The sequence below is a fragment of the Vicugna pacos genome, chromosome 28 (assembly GCF_048564905.1).
Source record: "Vicugna pacos chromosome 28, VicPac4, whole genome shotgun sequence".
NCBI classification, from domain to species: Eukaryota; Metazoa; Chordata; class Mammalia; order Artiodactyla; family Camelidae; genus Vicugna; species Vicugna pacos.
In genome coordinates, this window is record NC_133014.1 from 7361670 (window position 1) to 7380795 (window position 19126).

At 34.1% G+C, this 19126-nt stretch overlaps 1 protein-coding gene across 9 annotated transcripts in view; it reads left to right on the forward strand.

Moving 5' to 3' along the window:
- TSGA10 (testis specific 10) overlaps nucleotides 1-19126 on the forward strand; it is a 58654-nt gene that overhangs the window by 8663 nt on the left and 30865 nt on the right. For 2 of the 9 annotated variants that reach the window (XM_072951342.1, XM_072951339.1), the window contains exons 3-10: nucleotides 7372-7507; nucleotides 8436-8651; nucleotides 8923-8988; nucleotides 10004-10171; nucleotides 10566-10721; nucleotides 14273-14443; nucleotides 14537-14614; nucleotides 15562-15713. In XM_072951342.1, coding sequence (XP_072807443.1) covers nucleotides 10121-10171; nucleotides 10566-10721; nucleotides 14273-14443; nucleotides 14537-14614; nucleotides 15562-15713 — 608 coding nt within the window. In that variant the 5' untranslated portion in view covers nucleotides 7372-7507; nucleotides 8436-8651; nucleotides 8923-8988; nucleotides 10004-10120. Of the gene's footprint in view, nucleotides 1-7371; nucleotides 7508-8435; nucleotides 8652-8922; nucleotides 8989-10003; nucleotides 10172-10565; nucleotides 10722-14272; nucleotides 14444-14536; nucleotides 14615-15561; nucleotides 15714-19126 lie in introns of those variants that run through there. The other 7 variants (XM_072951341.1, XM_031692001.2, XM_072951338.1 and 4 more) reach the window with 5 other exon arrangements.

Consider the following 19126-nt stretch of genomic DNA (forward strand, 5'->3'; position numbering starts at 1 on the left):
GATGTCAGAGAGACTTAATGCAGAGGCAGGACCTTTACCGCCCTCTAGCAGTAGCAGGTCTATTCGTCTACAGTGGCAGTGAAGGATACATGGGTGCAGTCATGAGGGGCCTCTGTTCTTCCTAGCTCTGGTGGTATTAGCAGAGGCCTAGTGGGAAGCCTGAACTCCCATTTCTGCCTAGCAGTAACAAGGAGTCCACCCTCCCAAGGTGTCAATGAAGGCCAAATGGAGAAATAAGACTTCCATTCCCATCAGCAGTGACAAGGCAGTGTCCCCCTTTTCTAGCTTAAGCAGTGTCACAAGAAGCCTACTAAAAGACAAGAGCCAGTGTCTTAGAATACCAGGTCTCAATTAAAAAAAAATCGCTCTTTATCCCAAGAATCAGGAAGACTTCAACCTCTATGAGAAAAGGCAATCAGGAGACGCCAGCACAGAGATGAATCAGATATGACAATTATCTGACAAGGATTTTAAATCAGCCTTCATATAAATGTTTCAACAAGCAATACTGAGCGTGCTTGAAACAAACAAAACAATAGAAATTCTCATCAAAGAAATAAAAGATATAAAGTAGAGCCAAATGGAAATTTTGGTAGCAAACAAGATGTTCTTCAATAGGTGAACAGATAAACAAGCTGTGATACATGATAGAATGTTACTCATTGATAAAAAGAAATGAGCTATTAAGCCATAAAAAGACATGAAGGAACCTAAAAGCACATTGCTAGGTGAAAAAAGCCAATCTGAAAAGGTTACATACTCTATGATTCCAACTGTATGACCTTCTGGGAAAGACAAAACATAGAGACTGGTTGCCGGGGATTTGGAGGGAGAGGGGTGAATGGAGACCTAGGGACTTTTAGGACTATGAAACTATTCTGTATGATATAGTAATGATGAATATATATCACTATACATTTGTCAAAACCCATAGAGTCTACAATTTAAAGAATGAACCCTAATGTAAACTGGACTTTAGTTAATAATAATTTATCAATGTTGGTTTATTGATTGTAACAAATGTATCACACTAAAATAAGATGTAAATAAGGAGAAACTGTGTGTGTTTGGGGGCAGGGGAATGGAGAAAGGGGTATGTGGGAACTCTTTGTACACCCTGATCACTTTTTCTGTAAACCTAAAACTACTCTTAAAAAAGTAAAGTCTATCAAAAAAGGATATAGAAGAAGATATTTCTGAATTATATATCTGATAAGGAATTAATATCCACACTATATAAAGAACTCCTACAAGTCAACAACAACAAAAATGGACAATCCAGTTCAAAATTGGACAATTTTGTTCAGGCATTTGTTCAGAGGAGACATACAAATAGCCATTAAGCACATGAAAAGATGCTCAACATCACCAATCATTAAGGAAATGTGTATCAAAACCACAGTGAGATTCTCCTTCATACCCATTACGATGGCTATTATCAAAAACTAGAAAATAAGAAGTATTGGTGAGGATTGGAGAATCTGGAGCTCTTGTGCATTGCTGGTGGGAATATAAAATGATGTAGCTATGGTAGAACAAAAGTTTGGTAGTTCCTCCAAGTTAAATATATAATTACCATGTGATCAACTGTTCCACTCCTAGGTATGTCCCCGAAAGATTAAAAGCATGGACTGAAACATATACTTGTACACCAGTGTTCATAACAGTATTATTCACAATAGCCAAAAGGTGGAAACAACCCAAATGTCCATGGACAGGTGAATAGATAAACAAATGGAATATTATTCAGCCTTAAAGAAGAATGAAATTCTGATATGAGACTACAAGGTAGATGAGCCTTGAAAACAGCATGCTAATTGAAATAAAGCAGGCACGGAAGAACAGATATTGTCTGATTCCACTTATGTGAGGTACCTAGAGTAGGCAAATTCACAGGTAATTATTTAATGGGTACAGAGTTTCTGTTTGTAATGATGAAAAATTCCTGGAAATGAATATGGGATGGTTGCACAACATTGTGGATGTATATAATGCCACTGAACTGTACACTTAAAAATGGCAAGAATGATAAATTTTATGATGTTATATTTTACCACAATAAAAATGTTTTAAAACATACCATAACTGAAATTAAAAACTCAGTGTTCTCAAACAAAAAAATGAAGAGGAGAGAAGAATGAATCAGTGAACATGAGAATAGAAACAGAGATTACCTAATCCGAACAATAGAAAACAGATTGAAAAAAATGTGAACAGAGGCTCAGGTACAGGTGGGACTGTAACAAAAGATCTACATTTGCATCATTGGAGTCCAAAAAAGAGAGGTAAGAGAGTGTGGGGGTGAAAAAGTATTTTGAAGCAATAATGGCTAAATGTCCCCTAAATTTGGCAAAAGACATATACAGATTAAAGAAAGGGAGTGAAAACCTCCCAGGAGTCTCCCAAGGAAATCTACACCAAGACACTTTGTGTTCAAAGTGAAAACTGACAAAAAACAATCCTGAAAGAAACCAAACAATTCATTACTAATAGGGGAGCACCAGTTCAAATGACAGCTGATCTGAAAACATGGAGATCAGAAGGAAGTGGCACAACACTTTTCAAGTACTGGAAGAAAAGAACTGTCAGCCCACTGCGTGTTCTGTATTTAGAAAAGTATCCTTCAGAAATGAAGGGAAAATTAAGACATTCTCAGGTGAAGAAAACTAAGAGAATTTGTTGCCAGCAGAAATACCCTAAAAGAATAGCTAAAGGAATGTCTCTAACTAGGAAGAAAGTGATAAAACAAGGAAAAGAAGAGCAAAAATATGGATAAATGCAATAGAATTTCTACTTTTTTAAATTATGTTAAATGTAATTCTCAATGCATGTAGAGGAAATAGTTAAGACAATTATTTAATTAATACAGGATAGGGGAGGGATATAAAGGGAGGTAGGTTTCTACACTTTACTTGAACTGGTAAAATACAGGTTGTGATAACTTATGAATATATAATGAAATACCTAGAGCAACCACTAAAAATCTGTACAAAAAGATACACTCAAAAACACTGGATAAATCAAAATGGAATTCTAAAAAATGTTCAAGTCAGCCAGAGGAAAGCAGGTAAAACAAAACGAAGAAAAATGAAAAAATGGAAAATAATAAAAAAGTCACACTTGAATTTTAACATAAAAGTAGTTAACGTTAAATACATAGTCTAAATACAGCAATTAAAAGAAATTGGCAGAATGGATTCGAAAAGCATGACTTTCTAATTACCTCTCTTCCCAACCTCCCCCTCCAAAAAGAGAGAAACCAGAGAGAGAGGTGATTTTAAAAAAAGCATGACCTAACTTTATGCTGTCTATAAGAAATCCTTAGAAAATCTCATAAAATCTAAAATCTACAGTGTAAATACTAGAACTAATAAATGAGTTTAACAAGGTCGTAATACAAGACAAACATAATTAATTGCATTTTTGTATGTTATCAGTTAACATGTGGAAGTAAAAATTAAAAATGCAATGCCATTTACAATCAAACAGAAAACGGAATCCTTAGATATAAATCCAACAAAATAAGTATGAACTTAAATTCTGAAAACTATGAAATACTAATAAGAGAAATCAAAGAAGTGCTAAACAAATGTTCATGGATTGGAAGTCTCAACATAATAAAGACGTCAGTTCTTTCCAAATTGATATACAGATTTAATGCAATTCCCATCAATATCCAAGGGAAAAAAAATTTTGAAAGAGAACAAAGTCATTGTCCTTCCTTTAAAAATTTAATATATAGCTACAGTAATTAAAACTGTACGTAGAGGAATAGACACAGGTCAGTGACACAGAATAGAGAATCCAGAAATAGCCTTACACAAGTAAAACCAAATGATTTTGACAGAGGTGCAAATGCAATCTGTTGAGGAAAGATAGTCTTTTCAATAAATGGTGCCAGAGCAGCTGGATATCTGTTAGGGAAAAAACTAAGCCTAGGCAAACCTCACACCTTGTACAAAAATTAACTCAAAATGGACCATAGATTTAAATGTAAAGCATAAAACTATGAAACTTAAAAAAACAATTTTTTTCAATAGAGGTACTCGGGATTGAACTTAGGACCTTGTCCAAGTTAAGCATGTGCTCTATCGCTGAGCTAAACCCATCCCCTAAAACTGTGAAGCTATTAAAAAGTAACATAGGAGAAAATCTTCAGGACCTTGTGCTTGGTGAAGAGTTCTTAGACGTGACACCAAAAGCATGATTCGTAAAAGAAAAGAATTGATAATTTGGATTGCATCAAGATTTAACCCTTCTGCTCTTTGAAAGACCCCTTTATTTAATAAGATGGAAAGACAAGCTATAACCCCCATTTCTGTCAGAGGAATCGTATCTAGGACACATGAAGAACTCTCAGAATTCAGTAGTAAAAAACAAATAGTCAATTAGAAAGTGGACAAAAGACATGAAGAGATATTTCGCCGAAGGATATATTTTTGACAAATAAGCCCACAAAAAGATGTTCATCCTTTCTAAACATCAGGAAATTGTGAAGTAAAACCATGATGAAATAACAATATATACCATTAAGAACAGGTAAAATAAAGAATAATGATGATACCAAATGCTGGCAAAGATGAGGAGAAACTGGATCACTCACATGTTCCTGGTGGGAATAAGGAATGGTACAGCCACTCTGGAAAACAGTTTTATCCTTAAAAAACTAAACATACATTTATCATACAACCCAGCAATTGCACTTTTGGGAATTATTCCAGAGAAATGAAAACCATATCCACTCAAAAACCTATATACAGTTGTTCATAGCAGCTTTATTTGTTATAGCCCCGACTGGAAACATCCAAAACTTCCCTTAATCGGTGCATGATTAAACTAACTTGTGGTAGTCCATATTATGGAATATTAATCAGCAATAAAAAGGAATGAACTTGATCCACATTAACAACAGGGCACTCTGCTGAGTGAAAAGCCAGTGTCAACAGATAACATACTATGTTCTTATCATATAACTATTTATGTAACATGTTCGAAATGACAAAATTACAGAGATTAGTAGTGGTTGCTAAGAGTTCAGGGGGGACGGAGAGGCTGTGACTATAAAGGAGTAATGGGGGGGTCTTTGTGGTGATGGAATAGTTATGTGTCCTGTTGAGGTAGTTACAGCAGTTTACATGTGCGGTGAAATGGTTTAGAACAACAGGCACTCATTGTACCAATGTCAAATCTCTGGGTTTGATATTGTACTGTAATTATTTAAGATGTAATTGTTGGGGGAAACTGGGTTAAAGGCACATGAGACCTCTGCACTAGGTTTACAACTTTCTGTTATTTCAAAATAAAGACTTTTTAAAAATAAAAGCTACTTTTTGAGTACCTGTTATTTGCCAGAAATTTACTTGAACTTTGATACTCTAACCACAACCCTGCAAATTGTAGATACTCTCTCCATTTAACAGATGAGACTCAAGAGGCTTCCATTTATTTTTTCTGAAGTCAGATGCACCTCTTAGGATCAAGAAAATATGGTAAATTGCCAGAAGTTAAGTGATTGGTGAGGAACTGCAGCAGGACTTAAACCTACCTGCCTCAGTCTAAAAGCCCACACGCTTTCTAAACTCTCCCTTTAAAGTACTTGTGTCTTGAAGTAAAAGTAGGGCTTGATGTCGAGGGGAAGAGAGTATTCATTTATTTATTTGCAATGTATTTTATTCATTTAATAATAATTTGAGCAGTATATCCTAGATATATAATAAATGATTCAGAAATTAGAGACATGATCCCTTTAAAGTTGCTTAGAGTTTAGTAGAAGGGGCAGGGAAGTAAACAAATGATTATAATACATCTTATAAAATGCTAAGATAAAATGATATGAGAAGCATATGGGAGCACGGAGAGGAGATGCATTTAACCTCTCCTGGGGCAGTGGAAGGTTAGCAAATGTTTTTAGCAGCTCTTGTTGCTCAGAGAAGTAGCACTGTAGAAGTCATGAACAAAGACGAAATGACAGATAGATGAATTGAAGTTTGTTTATCTCACATTCTATAGTTAAAAAAATACTAGTAATGAAAATAGGTAATAAGAGTAGAGAAAGTGAAGAAACTTAGTGAAAGCATGGATGAGAATAGCAAACAAAAATCATTATACATGGTTTCTGTACTAGTCGTTACAGAGGAGGGTTGCAGATTGCTTTAAAATTCCTAGACACAAAGGTAGCAAATTAAATAATTTATGGTCCAAAGAATAAAAACCAACCAGGTATACAAAAGAAGTACATGTTTTGATGAAATTGAGACCTGAGCAAAGAATTCTCAGCACAGACCAGAGGATTCTTATAAAGAGGGTTCTGTGACATAGTATATAACATTTTCAATAACTTCCCTAATACAGGTTTTAAATGAATTTAGTGAAATTGTTTCTTACAGGTCTGGAGCTTAGGTGTATATTGGGGGTGGTGAAAGGGCTGGACAGGGCAATAGGGCTGGAATCACAAATGGTATTTTTTCATCTTATTGTCAGTGTGATGAAGCACCATAAGTTTACAGGAATTACCTCAAATTTGCATTTTCAACAGATTTTTGGCTGTAGATGGGAGAAGGCCAAAAAAGAAGAGAGTAGGAGAAATTGCTGAAATTCAGCCTAGTTGTGATATAAGACTCAACTAAAGAAATAAGTGCATTTACAGTTTCCCTTTTTGCTTTTTTAAAAATACTTCAAATTTTTCTTGTTTCCTGGATTTGACAGTTTAAACTCTTTACCTGTAAATCTCACAAATTAGTGTGACTTACAGAGTACTAAAGTGAGAGTTGGATTAAAATAATGGCTTTTATCGTGCTTCTTGGTGTGTACTTGAATGTAATAAATGTCATTGTAGTATACTTAGTTATGTATAATTCATGACCTTTAGGATATTTCCTTATATTATGCCAAATAATAGATAGTTTATATTTTTAAAGAAAACTTTGTTGATTTTGGTGGCTTGGAAAGAGCTGTCTGTATAGTTGTTTGAAAAGGGCAAAGTAAGAATGATGTCAGGACTAAGAATAAAGTTACAGCAGGGATTTAGCAATTTTAAATGCTTCTTAAAGACCAAGACTGTTTTTATTTTTACTTCTGTCTTTTTACATCTTGCACAGGGTACCAACACAGTGCCTTGAATATAGTAAGTGCCCAACAAATCTTTGTTAAATACACAAAGAGAGACAAGTCCTATGGAAAAGGACCTTTGTGCTACCACTTTATCTCATAGATACTTCTGTTACGGCACTTAACATACTGTGTGTTTTCTCAAGTAAACAGTACATTCTCTGAGGGCAGATCCTAACCTATCTTTGTATCTTTTGAATTTAACATAATTCCTGACATATTATCGTTGTTCATTGGGTCTAATATATTTTTTTTCCTTTAAAGGCATTTGGATACCTTCGTGATAGAAAAGGCCCTTTTCTTCATCCGTTGATGGTTTGATAGTGGGCTGGGAAAGAAAATTGTGGTCCTCCACGTTAGTCAGCAAATACTTGATTGATTTGGTATTTAGCTTAGTCAAGTAAGTTACTGATGCATTCAAAAGGGCTTTTCTAAAGAGTTAACATATTTTGATAACAATAATTAGAAATTCAGTTCTAAGGATGCCTAATTGATACTAATGATTAAAATTAAATTTCAAGACTGGTTTCTGTTTTTTGAGGGGGTGGTAAAATTTATTCTAAGAAGAGCAATTCATTGAGAGATAAAACTGTTTTAAAATTAACATATATGTATTGTTCATTGTTTCTAAGAACAATTTAGAACTTTAGCTTTTTAAACTTACATAGCTATCAAAGGAATAAAGTGAACCACAAAATAAGAACAGAATGCAGTAATCCAATCATAAAGGACAGTCAAATATGCTTACACATATTCAAGGAGTTAATCATCTTAGTTATAAATAAGTAGTTCATTTGTGTCCTTTTTTTTTTTTTTAGATTCCACATATAAACAATATCAAATGGCATTTTTCTTTCCCTTTCTGGCTTAGTTCACTTAGAATGACGATCTCCAGGTCCATCCATGTTGCTGCAAATGGCATTATTTTATTCTTTTTTATGGCTGAGTAGTATTCCATTGTATAAATATACCACGTCTTCTTTATCCAGCAAGACTGGTTTCATTTTGCAGATGTAAATATCTGGCTATTTTTCTAATCGTTTTGTTAAAAAATCAGCAGTAATTAAGTTCATTTGTTAATTATTAAACTGTAAATTGTCTTGAGAAATATAGCTATAAACCTTCAAATTTTCACTTAACATGTTTTTTTTTCAGATAGGTAATACAGTCACATGGTACAAAATTCAGAAAGTAAAAAAAGATACATAGTTAAGTCTCCTTGTCAGGGAAGCAAACCTCCCTTCCTGATTCCAGTCACCTAGTTGTTCTCCTCAGAGGGAAGCTCAGTAAGTATTTTAATGTGATTATTTTCTTTCTAATTATAACAGATTGAAGATCTCAAACAGACAAATCATGGCTTGGAAGAATATGCTAGGAAACTCTTGGATAGTAAGGAGGTGGTAAGCAGTCAAGTAGATGATTTAACCAGCCACAATGAGCATCTTTGTCAAGAATTGATTAAAATTGACCAGCTAGCAGAGCAACTAGAAAAAGAGAAAAATTTTGTGGTGGATACTGCCGACAAGGAACTTGAAGAAGCAAAGGTATTAGATTTACCACTATTGTTCCGGTTTATAAGGGATAATTTGGTAAAATAAAATAAACGAGTATTTTAGACAATACAATGGATAATTTAAAGGAACTGCTACCTTTTAAAGTAGGTAAACATAAAGAAGTAGATTATCTTTTCTTTCATAAAATATTCACTGCTTGCATGTTTTTATTTTTAAGTGGCTTCCTTTTTCGATGCTCTTTCCAATTAAATTAGTTTAAATATTTTACACCTAAGTAACAATGTTTCTGGTGGTTTTTCAGATTGAACTCATTTGCCAGCAAAATAATATAATTGTATTGGAAGATACAATAAAACGGCTTAGATCTGTAAGTATATTTTTTATAAATATATGTTAGGGAATCATTTTTACTCTGTTAGTAAGACTACAAACAGTTGTATATATGTTTTGGCCCTCATGTATATTGTGAGCAATAAAAAATGTTTGTTTTCTACAATCATCCTGGTGCACAGGGGTCCTCCCATTTGTAAGAGCGATACTATTCTTGCTCCATTTCATCATCACTCCTTTCTTTCCTAGAGGAGGAGAGAGCTTTTGGTTGATTTTATTAATGCCCTTAGCTGTTACTTGATTAAAATGATGACTGTGAGTAATTTAATTCTCAAAATATAAGATGTATTTGTCTACACATTAACTTTCATTCCTCTTAGTAATAAATATTTTGAAGTCAAATTCTGTTACTTTGTTCTGAGTTATATTTCTCTTTGTCTAACGATGTGAAACGAAAACTGCTCTGTTTTGACATTTTAATTTTGTCCTTTAAAATATTTGAAACACCCTCTCTGAATATATATCTATACTTTTTTCCCAATCAAGTATTGGTAAAATAAATACTGTAAAAGAAATATTTCTAAATATATTAAAATAAATGGGAATGCACTTGAAAGTATATACAGGTATAAAATATCCAGCATTCATTTATTTTATTCATTCATTGCACAATTATTGAACAAAACTTGGAGGCTATGAACAGATACTTTAATAGCATACAAGTTTCTCTAAGCAAATTAATTCCATTTCTAGGACTAATGACTAGATCTGTTACAAGAGACATTTCTGGCCTCTCTGAAATTTGTTAAGTATTTTTCTTCAAAATTATTGGGTAAATGTAGGGATGTTTTCAGTGAGATAAAAATTCAGTGTACATTCAAAAATGCTGGAAAAGAAAGGTATCTATCTCCTTTTTTGGAAGTATTAATGAATTATTTTTAAAATATCAAATCTGTTATTTTTAAGGATCCTGTTTGTTTTCGACTTTCATTTAGAAAATGATGCTATAGTTTAGCTTGAAATAATGGCCTAATTTTTTCCTCCTTGGCAAGATAATTTTAGAGACTGAAAAAGCACAAAATAAATCTCCTTCCAGACTTGATTCCTTTGTCAAAACTTTAGAAGCAGACAGAGATTACTACAAGAGTGAAGCTCAAAAATTGAGAAAGATGATCAGAAGTAGATCTAAAAGCCCGAGACGCCCATCTCCATCTACCCGGGTAGGTTTTGGAAACTTATAAATATTTTGGAGTTTGTTGCGCAAACAGTGACATTTATTCTTTGATTTACCTAGTCTGGAAGCAATTAATTTTAACTTGGCATGAATTGGTGTATCAAGGAGGCTGGGAGACGGAGCTCTCTTTGATGTCAGAGTGAACCATTGAAATTGATTCTTCATCCCCAGCATTAGTAGTGGTTGGGAGGAACCAGACAAATATGCAGCAGTTTGGGATGAAGCTGTTGTCAAGAGGGATGATTTTTAAACTTTTTTTCATCATTTTGTTATGTTACCATATTTGCTTAAGTAGAGATTGTGTCCTGCCATCAGTAGCACTGTTCTACTAGTAACACATATCAAAGAAGAATTTCATTTTTCTTATATAATAATTGTAGGGTACAAACTGTGATGTTGAGCTTTTGAAGACCACACGAGACCGTGAAGAACTCAAATGCATGCTGGAAAAATATGAGCGTCATTTGGCAGAAATTCAGGGTAATGTCAAGGTTCTTACATCTGAGAGAGATAAGACCTTTCTTCTGTATGAGCAGGTAAACTTATATATAAGCAAACAAAATATGTAAATAATAACATTCAGTTCTAGAAATAGGTAATTCTTTCCTATAAGAAAGTTTAAATCTGCCAATCAAACTAATCTAACTAACATTTGGGAATTACCTTTGTTCTTACGATTTTCTCAATGAAATGGAATGTATTTCCGATATAATAATTGTGTGTATACACACACACACACACACGCACACACACACACATTATCCACATACCCAAACAATCAAGTTATACATGCATAGAAATAGTCTGATTTTTGGAATAAGAAATGGAGAAAGTGCTAAATGTTAGGGTAGGGGTGAGTTCAAGGGAAAAAGATTTGGATTTGGGGGTTAGAAAATACAAACACATCACTTTGATGCACTGTCAATCACTTTAGGAACTGCTATATAATTTGTTTCAGAGAGTAAAATTAGTTTGTAGTTTATTTTTGGCTTAAGGTTATGTAACCCTTACACCAAATAACTTCTTTACTCAACAAACATTAAACCCCATATATCACCAATATAATTTCTTTTAAAAATATCAAATTTTATTAAGAATGACAACTACTAAATGCAGGGTTCTAGGCTTGATACTCTAAAAGATAAAAATTATAATAAGACAGACACTGTTCTCTATATTTGCAGTTTAGTTGGGGAGATTAAGTCTTGTGTTTATCTTTGTTACTTACTGTAAGTGGTGAGAAGATATTGTAAGAAATAAAAGAGATGAATGTTTTTAGTTATGGTAACCAAGAAGATCTTTGCTAGATGATGTGGAGTTTGAGTCCTGAAGGATGACCTTTCTGTTATCCTGAAAAGAGTAAGAAGGAACATTACAGACTAGAGGAATGGTATGAAGCAAAGAATAAAGACAGGAGAATCAGTACTTAAATGGATCCGTTATTACTAGAATAAAAGGCATGAGTGAGTGGAGGAAGGGGGAGCTAGGGCTTGAGAGCTGGAGTGGACTGGAAACTTGTTCTGTGAAGGCCAAGATGATAAGCAGCTCGGGCTCTGCAGGCCGTGTGATCGCTGTCACAGCCGTTCAGCTCTGCTGTCGTGGTGTGAAAGCAGCTGTATGTACATAGTATACAAACGAATGGGTCTGGCTGTGTTACAGTATCATTTACAGACACTGAAATTTGAACTTCTCAGCATTTTTACCTGTTTTGAAATATTTATTTTTGATTTTTTTCCAACCACTTAAAAATGTAAAAAAACATTTTCAGCTTACAGAGCTATAAAAACAGGAGGGAGGCTGGATTTGGCCGGTGAACTATATATAGTTTGCCAACTTCGAGCTGCATGGTGGCAGCTATTCAGTGGGACCTCTAGGGGTTTATGCTCTACTTTATTATAAGAAATGGACAGTCTGTTTTTTTAAAGTGGAAGAAATATGACCAAAGCCACATTTTTACAATTTTAACCTGGTAACAGTTCTACATTATGTCTTACATAATCTTTCTATGTTGTCATCTTATATAACAATTTCTCCTTTAAGGGAATTGGAGTGGGGAGAAACCATGGACTCTGCAGAAGGCTGTTAGGGTAGTCCACGCGTGAGGTATTAAGGAACTAATCTAGGGTGCCGTCAGTGGAAATAAAAGATAGGGACAGTTGCAAAAGACATTGACAAAGAAGACTTGACAAGATTTGATTGTAGCATAAAGAAGGACGAATGGAAATAACTGGAGTTTCGTTTTGAATGACTGAAGAGCTGTGCGAATAGAAACACAGGAAAGTTATCGGTGATTTGAGGGAAAGATGTGTTTGGTTCCAGAGAGATAGGGGAAGATGATGGTCCTACATTCAAGTGGTAATTGCCATCAGGCAGTAAGAAGTGTGGGACTGGAGTGGTAAGAGAGGCAAGTGCTGAATATGTAGATTTAGACGTCACCTGCTTAGAGGTGAGTTTTGATCCTCAGAGTGGATGAGGTTTCTGAATGAGAAGATTACAAATAGCAGAACAGAGAAATCAAACTGTATTCTTGAGAAGTTTTATTCAGTTGATAGAGGAACCGTTGAAAGAGATAAAGAGGACAGGAAATCAATGTTACCTGCCCCAGGAAGGAAGGAGTCCCAACGAGGGTATTGAAAACAATGTCAAGTATTGCCGAAATATCAAGAACAGGAACTGAGAAGAGGCTATTAGATTTGGTGAGGTCATTAGTTGAAATTCTGTAGAGTGGTGGGTGTAGGAGCCAGGTTAGACTGTGGTGAAAGAGTGGGTAAATAAGGAACAGGCACTGGGTACAAACTATGGCACTTAAAAAAAAATGTGTATCACAGGAAAAAGAGACATGCATTGATAAATGGGACAGCAAGATTAAGTGACAGTTTTTCAGAATATGGGAGCCCTGTGCATACTGAAGAAGTAGAGAAAGAGCCAGTGAAGAGGGTATTCAAAATGATATTCAAGTGAGAGCAAATAATTATAATTGAGTCAGGGATATCTTAGAAGTCACTTCAGGAAACGAGGTCCAGGATTCTGGTCAAGACTTAGCTGTGGAATTTGGGAAGTGATATGCCTTCTTCTGAGACTCAGAGACTAGTCGAATAGATAGTGATCAACCAAGAGGAAGGAACGCAATGGACGTAAGTAGCGAAGTAGGATATGAAGTCATCTGCAGATAGAATAGATGCGGAACCCAAGGATGTTGCTGAACACATGTGTGAAGAGTATGTTGGGTTGTCAGTTAGGATTGATGAGCCTTTCTCTCAGGGTAAAAGTAGCCAGCACAGGGGAATAGCATATACATTTTTGTAGAGAAACAGTACGATAATATTTATTAAATTAGTATTCTGCCTGAATTGTGCTGAATTCAAATTTATATTTCAAAATGGATGGAGTACACCATATTTATTTCTTCATAAAACATTCTCTCTTGTATTGACTGCCTCCAAGTTAGTTTTTAAAAAAAAATTTGGCAAAGATATTGTAAACCAAACTTCTATTTGTAGACATTCATTTGCATTTGGGAGCATCATTTGCATTTATTTGCATAAGCTCATTAAAGAATTATATCATTATCTTGCTGCATCCAGATTCATATATTCACATGGCCTGCAAAGCCCAAGCTATTTATTATCTTGGCCTTTACAGAAAAAGTTTTCAGACTCCTCCTCTAGTCCAATCCAGCTCTCAAGCCTTAGCTCCCCCTTACTCCACTCACTCATACCTTTTATACTAGTCATAACTAATCCATTTAAGTCCTGGTTTCCTGTCTTTATCCTTTGCTTCATACCATTCCTCTAGTCTGGAATGTTCCTTCTTACTCCTTTCAAGACAACAGAAATCCCATTCATCCTTCAGGACTCAATAGGGAATATATATATATTCTATATAAACAGAATTAAGGGAATTCAATTTTCTGTTACCAAATTTAATTGATTATGAATTCATCTGTTGTATGTTGTTATAATGCTTTTTAAAAACACAGTAGACAGGAGAAAACCCAGCATTTTAACTGGCTGGTTATAAGATAGCTATATTTATTTAAGTCCTAATGCTTGTTAAATAGAAGTCTGTCTGTGCATTTTAATATTAGGCACAGGAAGAAATTGCCCGACTTCGACGAGAAATGATGAAGAGCTGTAAGTCTCCCAAATCGACAACAGCACATGCCATCCTCCGGCGGGTAGAGACTGAAAGAGATGTGGCCTTCACCGATTTACGAAGAATGACCACAGAGCGAGATAGTCTGAGGGAAAGGCTAAAGGTTTGAAAGAATTTTATCTATATGAGCATTTGTGAAACACAATGCAATGACTTGAAGGCAATTGTTTTGTTTTTGTTTTTGTTTTTTAAACAGATTGCCCAAGAGACAGCATTTAATGAGAAAGCTCACTTGGAACAAAGGATAGAGGAGCTGGAGTGTACCGTTCATAATGTAAAGAAAAATCACTTTTGCACTTTTGGGTATAAACTGTCAGAGGCTTCCCCCTTTCCCCTTTTTCTATACTGAGAAGTTATTTTTCTAAGATTGTGTTTATAATCTCACAATATTTAAGGTGGTATGTATGGTTTAAATTGTCACTTTTCATTGTTTATTTCCTTTAAAAAATGTGAGTAAAGCCTTTTTTGTGTTAGGTTGCAAAGTGTTTTTTTGTTTTTTGTTTTTGTAAAAAGCATTAGGGAGGCATTCTCAGGGATTTTAGCAATTTTCTCATCTCCCTATTTCATTAAAGATAACATTGCCAAATACAGAGAAACTGACTTATTCTACCTAAAGAGTAACTTGAGTAGAGAAAATTATGGTGAACTGAAAATTAATGAGAAAAATATATTTTAAATGAATTTAATTGTGAAGCACCACCTTTTTACTAATCAGGGATTTGAGATGCTGTGAGTATGTATTTGAGATGTCATGACTATATAAACAGAATTAAGGGAACTTGACTTTCTGTTACCAAATTTAATTGATTATAACTTCATCTGTATTATGTTGTTACAGTGAGTTTAAAAAAAAGCAGTAGATAGGAGAAAAATCATTTTTTTTCCATAATTCCACTTTATATGTGTAATTTGTTAATGTTGAGCAACAAATAAGAAATCCTTTTGCAAATAGAATATGTGTGCTAGAGTCAAACTGAACCAGGTTGAAAATGTAGATGCACATACTGTGATAGGCTTTATGGGAAAGCTATACTGGGCTTGTCGGGGTTCCTCCGCCCCAGTACCTTGTCCATACAGCCTTCCGCAGTGGTCATCTGCTCCAATCATCTCATCGTGTGAATCTTGTCACATATCAGTTTGTGCAAAGAGAAGCTGTCTCTTTAGGGAGCTCCCTGAGACGTTTTTAGCGATGGCAGTAACCTTGTCACTCTGCTTGTGTAGCTTGATGATGAACGTATGGAGCAAATGTCAAACATGACTTTGATGAAGGAAACCATAACCACTGTGGAAAAAGAAATGAAATCACTAGCAAGAAAGGCAATGGACACTGAAAGTGAACTTGGCAGACAAAAAGCAGAGAATAATTCCTTGAGGTAAACTAAATTACCTTTAACAACTAAAAGTTGACTATAAATAATGGCTCTGCTTTTTCTGGTGTGTTTTACGATGATAATTAAATTACTCGTTGACTTTAATTTCTGAGAAGATTATTATGAAGTGATCGTAGAAACCTCAGCACACATTAACTGATTTCCTGAAGGTCAGTGATAGGCTGGTAATGCCACACTTAACTAGGAATCAAACTTCTAGTAATCTTATATTTGCAGAAAGCCTCAACGTTTAACTGAAAGAGATTTTACAAAGCCCTTCTGGGTAAAGAGCATATGCGACTTTGGTATTTCATTGTTTAATTATTAATTCTACAGCTAATACTTGATTCATATATGAGTTCCCAGAGTCCCGCCTCTTTGGTCTTTCAAGGCTCTCTGGTGCACACCTTAGAATCACTTGTCAGGACAGAGACCCACTCAAGTTCTTTCCTTTCACTTATTTTTTACTTTCCTGCTTAAAGGATATTGCAAGCTCAGGTAAAATAAAAATAATAATAAAATAAGAATAACAACAACAAAGAAAACTTTGGAAAATAGAGAAAAGTGTACAGGAAATTTAAATCACCCGTGATTCCATAACCCAGAGAAAACTATTATTAATATAGAACTGTTTTTTCTAACCAGAAATATTTCTGTGTGTATATAAGCTTTCTATGTAGTTGATACCATCCTATACTAAGTTATATATTTGGCCGATTTCACTTAATTGTATATCATGAACATTTTTGCATGTTATTAGAAGTTCTTTGAAAGCATTTTAGTGGTTTATTAAAAATATATTCTAACAGGTAAATGTATAACAATTTTGAGGGGTTTTGTGTATATTTGTTTTCAGTATCGTTAAGGTATAATTGACATACGTACAGTAAACTGCATTTTTAAAGTGTTCAGTTTGGTAAGTTTCGATATGTGTATGTCTGTAAAACCATCACCACAATCAAGATAATGGCCCTCTCCATCACTCCCAAAAGTTTTCTCATACCCCTCTAACCTCACCCTTCCCCAGGCAACCACTTATTTGCTTTCTGTCATAGAGACTTGTCTTGATTTTCTAAAATGTTACATAACTGAAATCATACCGTATGTATTCTTTTGCAGGGCTACTTTCATTCACTTACTTACTTTGAAATTTATCCATGTTGTCATATATAGTCAATAGTTTATTCCTTTTTGTTGCTAAGTAGTATTCCATTGTATGACTATACCACATAAACATTTCAGTTGTTTCCAATTTAGGGCTATAACAAAACTTATGAGCATTCTTACATGAGTCTTTGAATGGACATAATGCTTTTATTTCTCTTGGGTAAATACTTCAGAGTAGAATGACTGAGTCATATGATAAATGTATGTTTAACTTTTGAAGAAAGCATTAAACTGTTTTCCAAAGTGATGTACTGTTTTATTTTATGTTTACATCAGCAGTGTGTGGGTATTCCAGTTGTTACATATCCTCACCAACACTTGGTATGCAGTATCTTTATAATTTTAGCCATTCTGATAGGTGCGTGTCATGGTTTTGATTTGCCTTCTCTAATAATTAGTGATTTTCAGCATCTGTTCATGTCCTTATGTGCCATACATATATGTTCTTTAGTGTGTTCAGAACGTTTGCACACTTTTATTGAGTTGTTTGTATTATTAAGTCATAAAAATTCTTTCTGTATTATAGATAGATTCTTTTGTCAGGTTCATATATGTTTGGCAAATTTTTTTTCTCAGTCTGTGGCTTGCCTTTTTATTTTCTTAAGTGCCTTTTAAAGAGGAAATGTTTTTGATTTTGATTAAGTGAAACTTACTGAGTTTTAAAAATTTATGTCCAACTTTTGTGTTTTTTTAAAGAAGTCGTTGTTAAGCCTAAGGTCACTGAGATTTTTCTCCCATGTTTTCTTCTAGCAGTTTTATACATTTAATCTATAATCTTACATTTCTTACATTTGAATCTGTGATTCAAGTTAATTTTTGTATGTAGTACAAGGTGTAGACCAAAGTTCACTTTCTTTGCATATGGATATCCAATTGCTCAAAAACTTCCTACACTAGATTGTTTTGCACCTTAATAGAAAGCCAATTCATATATGTATAGGTATATTTCTTGATTAACTATTTTGTTTGATACATCTATTTATACATCTTGATGCCAATACAACACTCCTGACTACTTTTTTTAAAGTCATCAAATTAAGTAGTGTTACTCCTCCAACTTTGTTCTTTCTCAAAGTTGTTTTGGGTATTCTGGTTCCTTTGCATTTCATCTTAATTTTAGAATCAGCTTCTGCAAAAAAGCCTGCTTGATAATTTGATTGGAATTGGGGAAAAATCCCCACTCATGAACACACTATCTCTCCTTTTCTTTAGGTCTTTAATTTCCTTCAGCAATGTTTTATAGTTTTTTTGTGTGTATAGGTCTTACATTTTCTTTTGTCAGCTTTGTCCCTACGTATTTTCTGTTTTTTGATGCTGTTGTAAATGGAATTTTAGTATTTCACTTTCTAATTGTTTATTGCTTGTATATGAAAATAAAATTGTTTTTGAAAATAAACTTTGTATTATAGAACAGTTTTTAGATTTACAGAAAAATTGTGATGATAGAGCAGAGTACTTACATACCTCACACCCAATTTTCTCTATTATTACCATCTTACATTAATATGGTACCTTTGTTAAAATTAATAAATCAGTATTGATACTCTATAATTAACTAAAGTCCATAATTTATTCAGATTTCCTTAGTTTTTCCCTAATGTCCTTTTTCTGTTCCAGGACCCCATCCAGGACACCACATTACACTTAGTTGTCATGTCTCCTTAGGCTTCTCTTGGCTATGACAGTCTCAGACTTTACTTGTTTTTGGTGACCTTGACAGTTTTGAGGATAACTGATCAGGTATTTTTAGAATGTATCTCAACTGGGGTTTGTCTGATGGTTTTCTCATGATTTGACTGAGTAATATGGGTTTTTTCTTATTTTTTATTGAAGTATAATTGATTTACAGTATTAGTTTCAGGTGTACAGCAAAGTGATTCAGTTATACATACATATACATACATATATATTTTTTCAGATTCCTTTCCATTACAGCTCATTAAGAGAAATTGAATATAGTTCTCTGTGCTATACAGTAGGTCCTTGTTATTTTTCTATTTTATGTATAGTAATGTATATCTGTTCATCTCAAACTCCTAATCTGTCCCTCCCTACTCCCCCCAGTAACCACAGTTTTTGTTCTATGTCCGTGAGTTAGTTTATGGTTTGTAAATAAAATTTGTATCTTTTCTCTTTAGAGTCCACTTATAAGTGACATCATATGATATTTGTCTTTCTCTATCTGACTTATACTTCACTTAATGTGATAATCTCTGGTGCATCCATGTTGCTGCAAGTGGCATTATTTC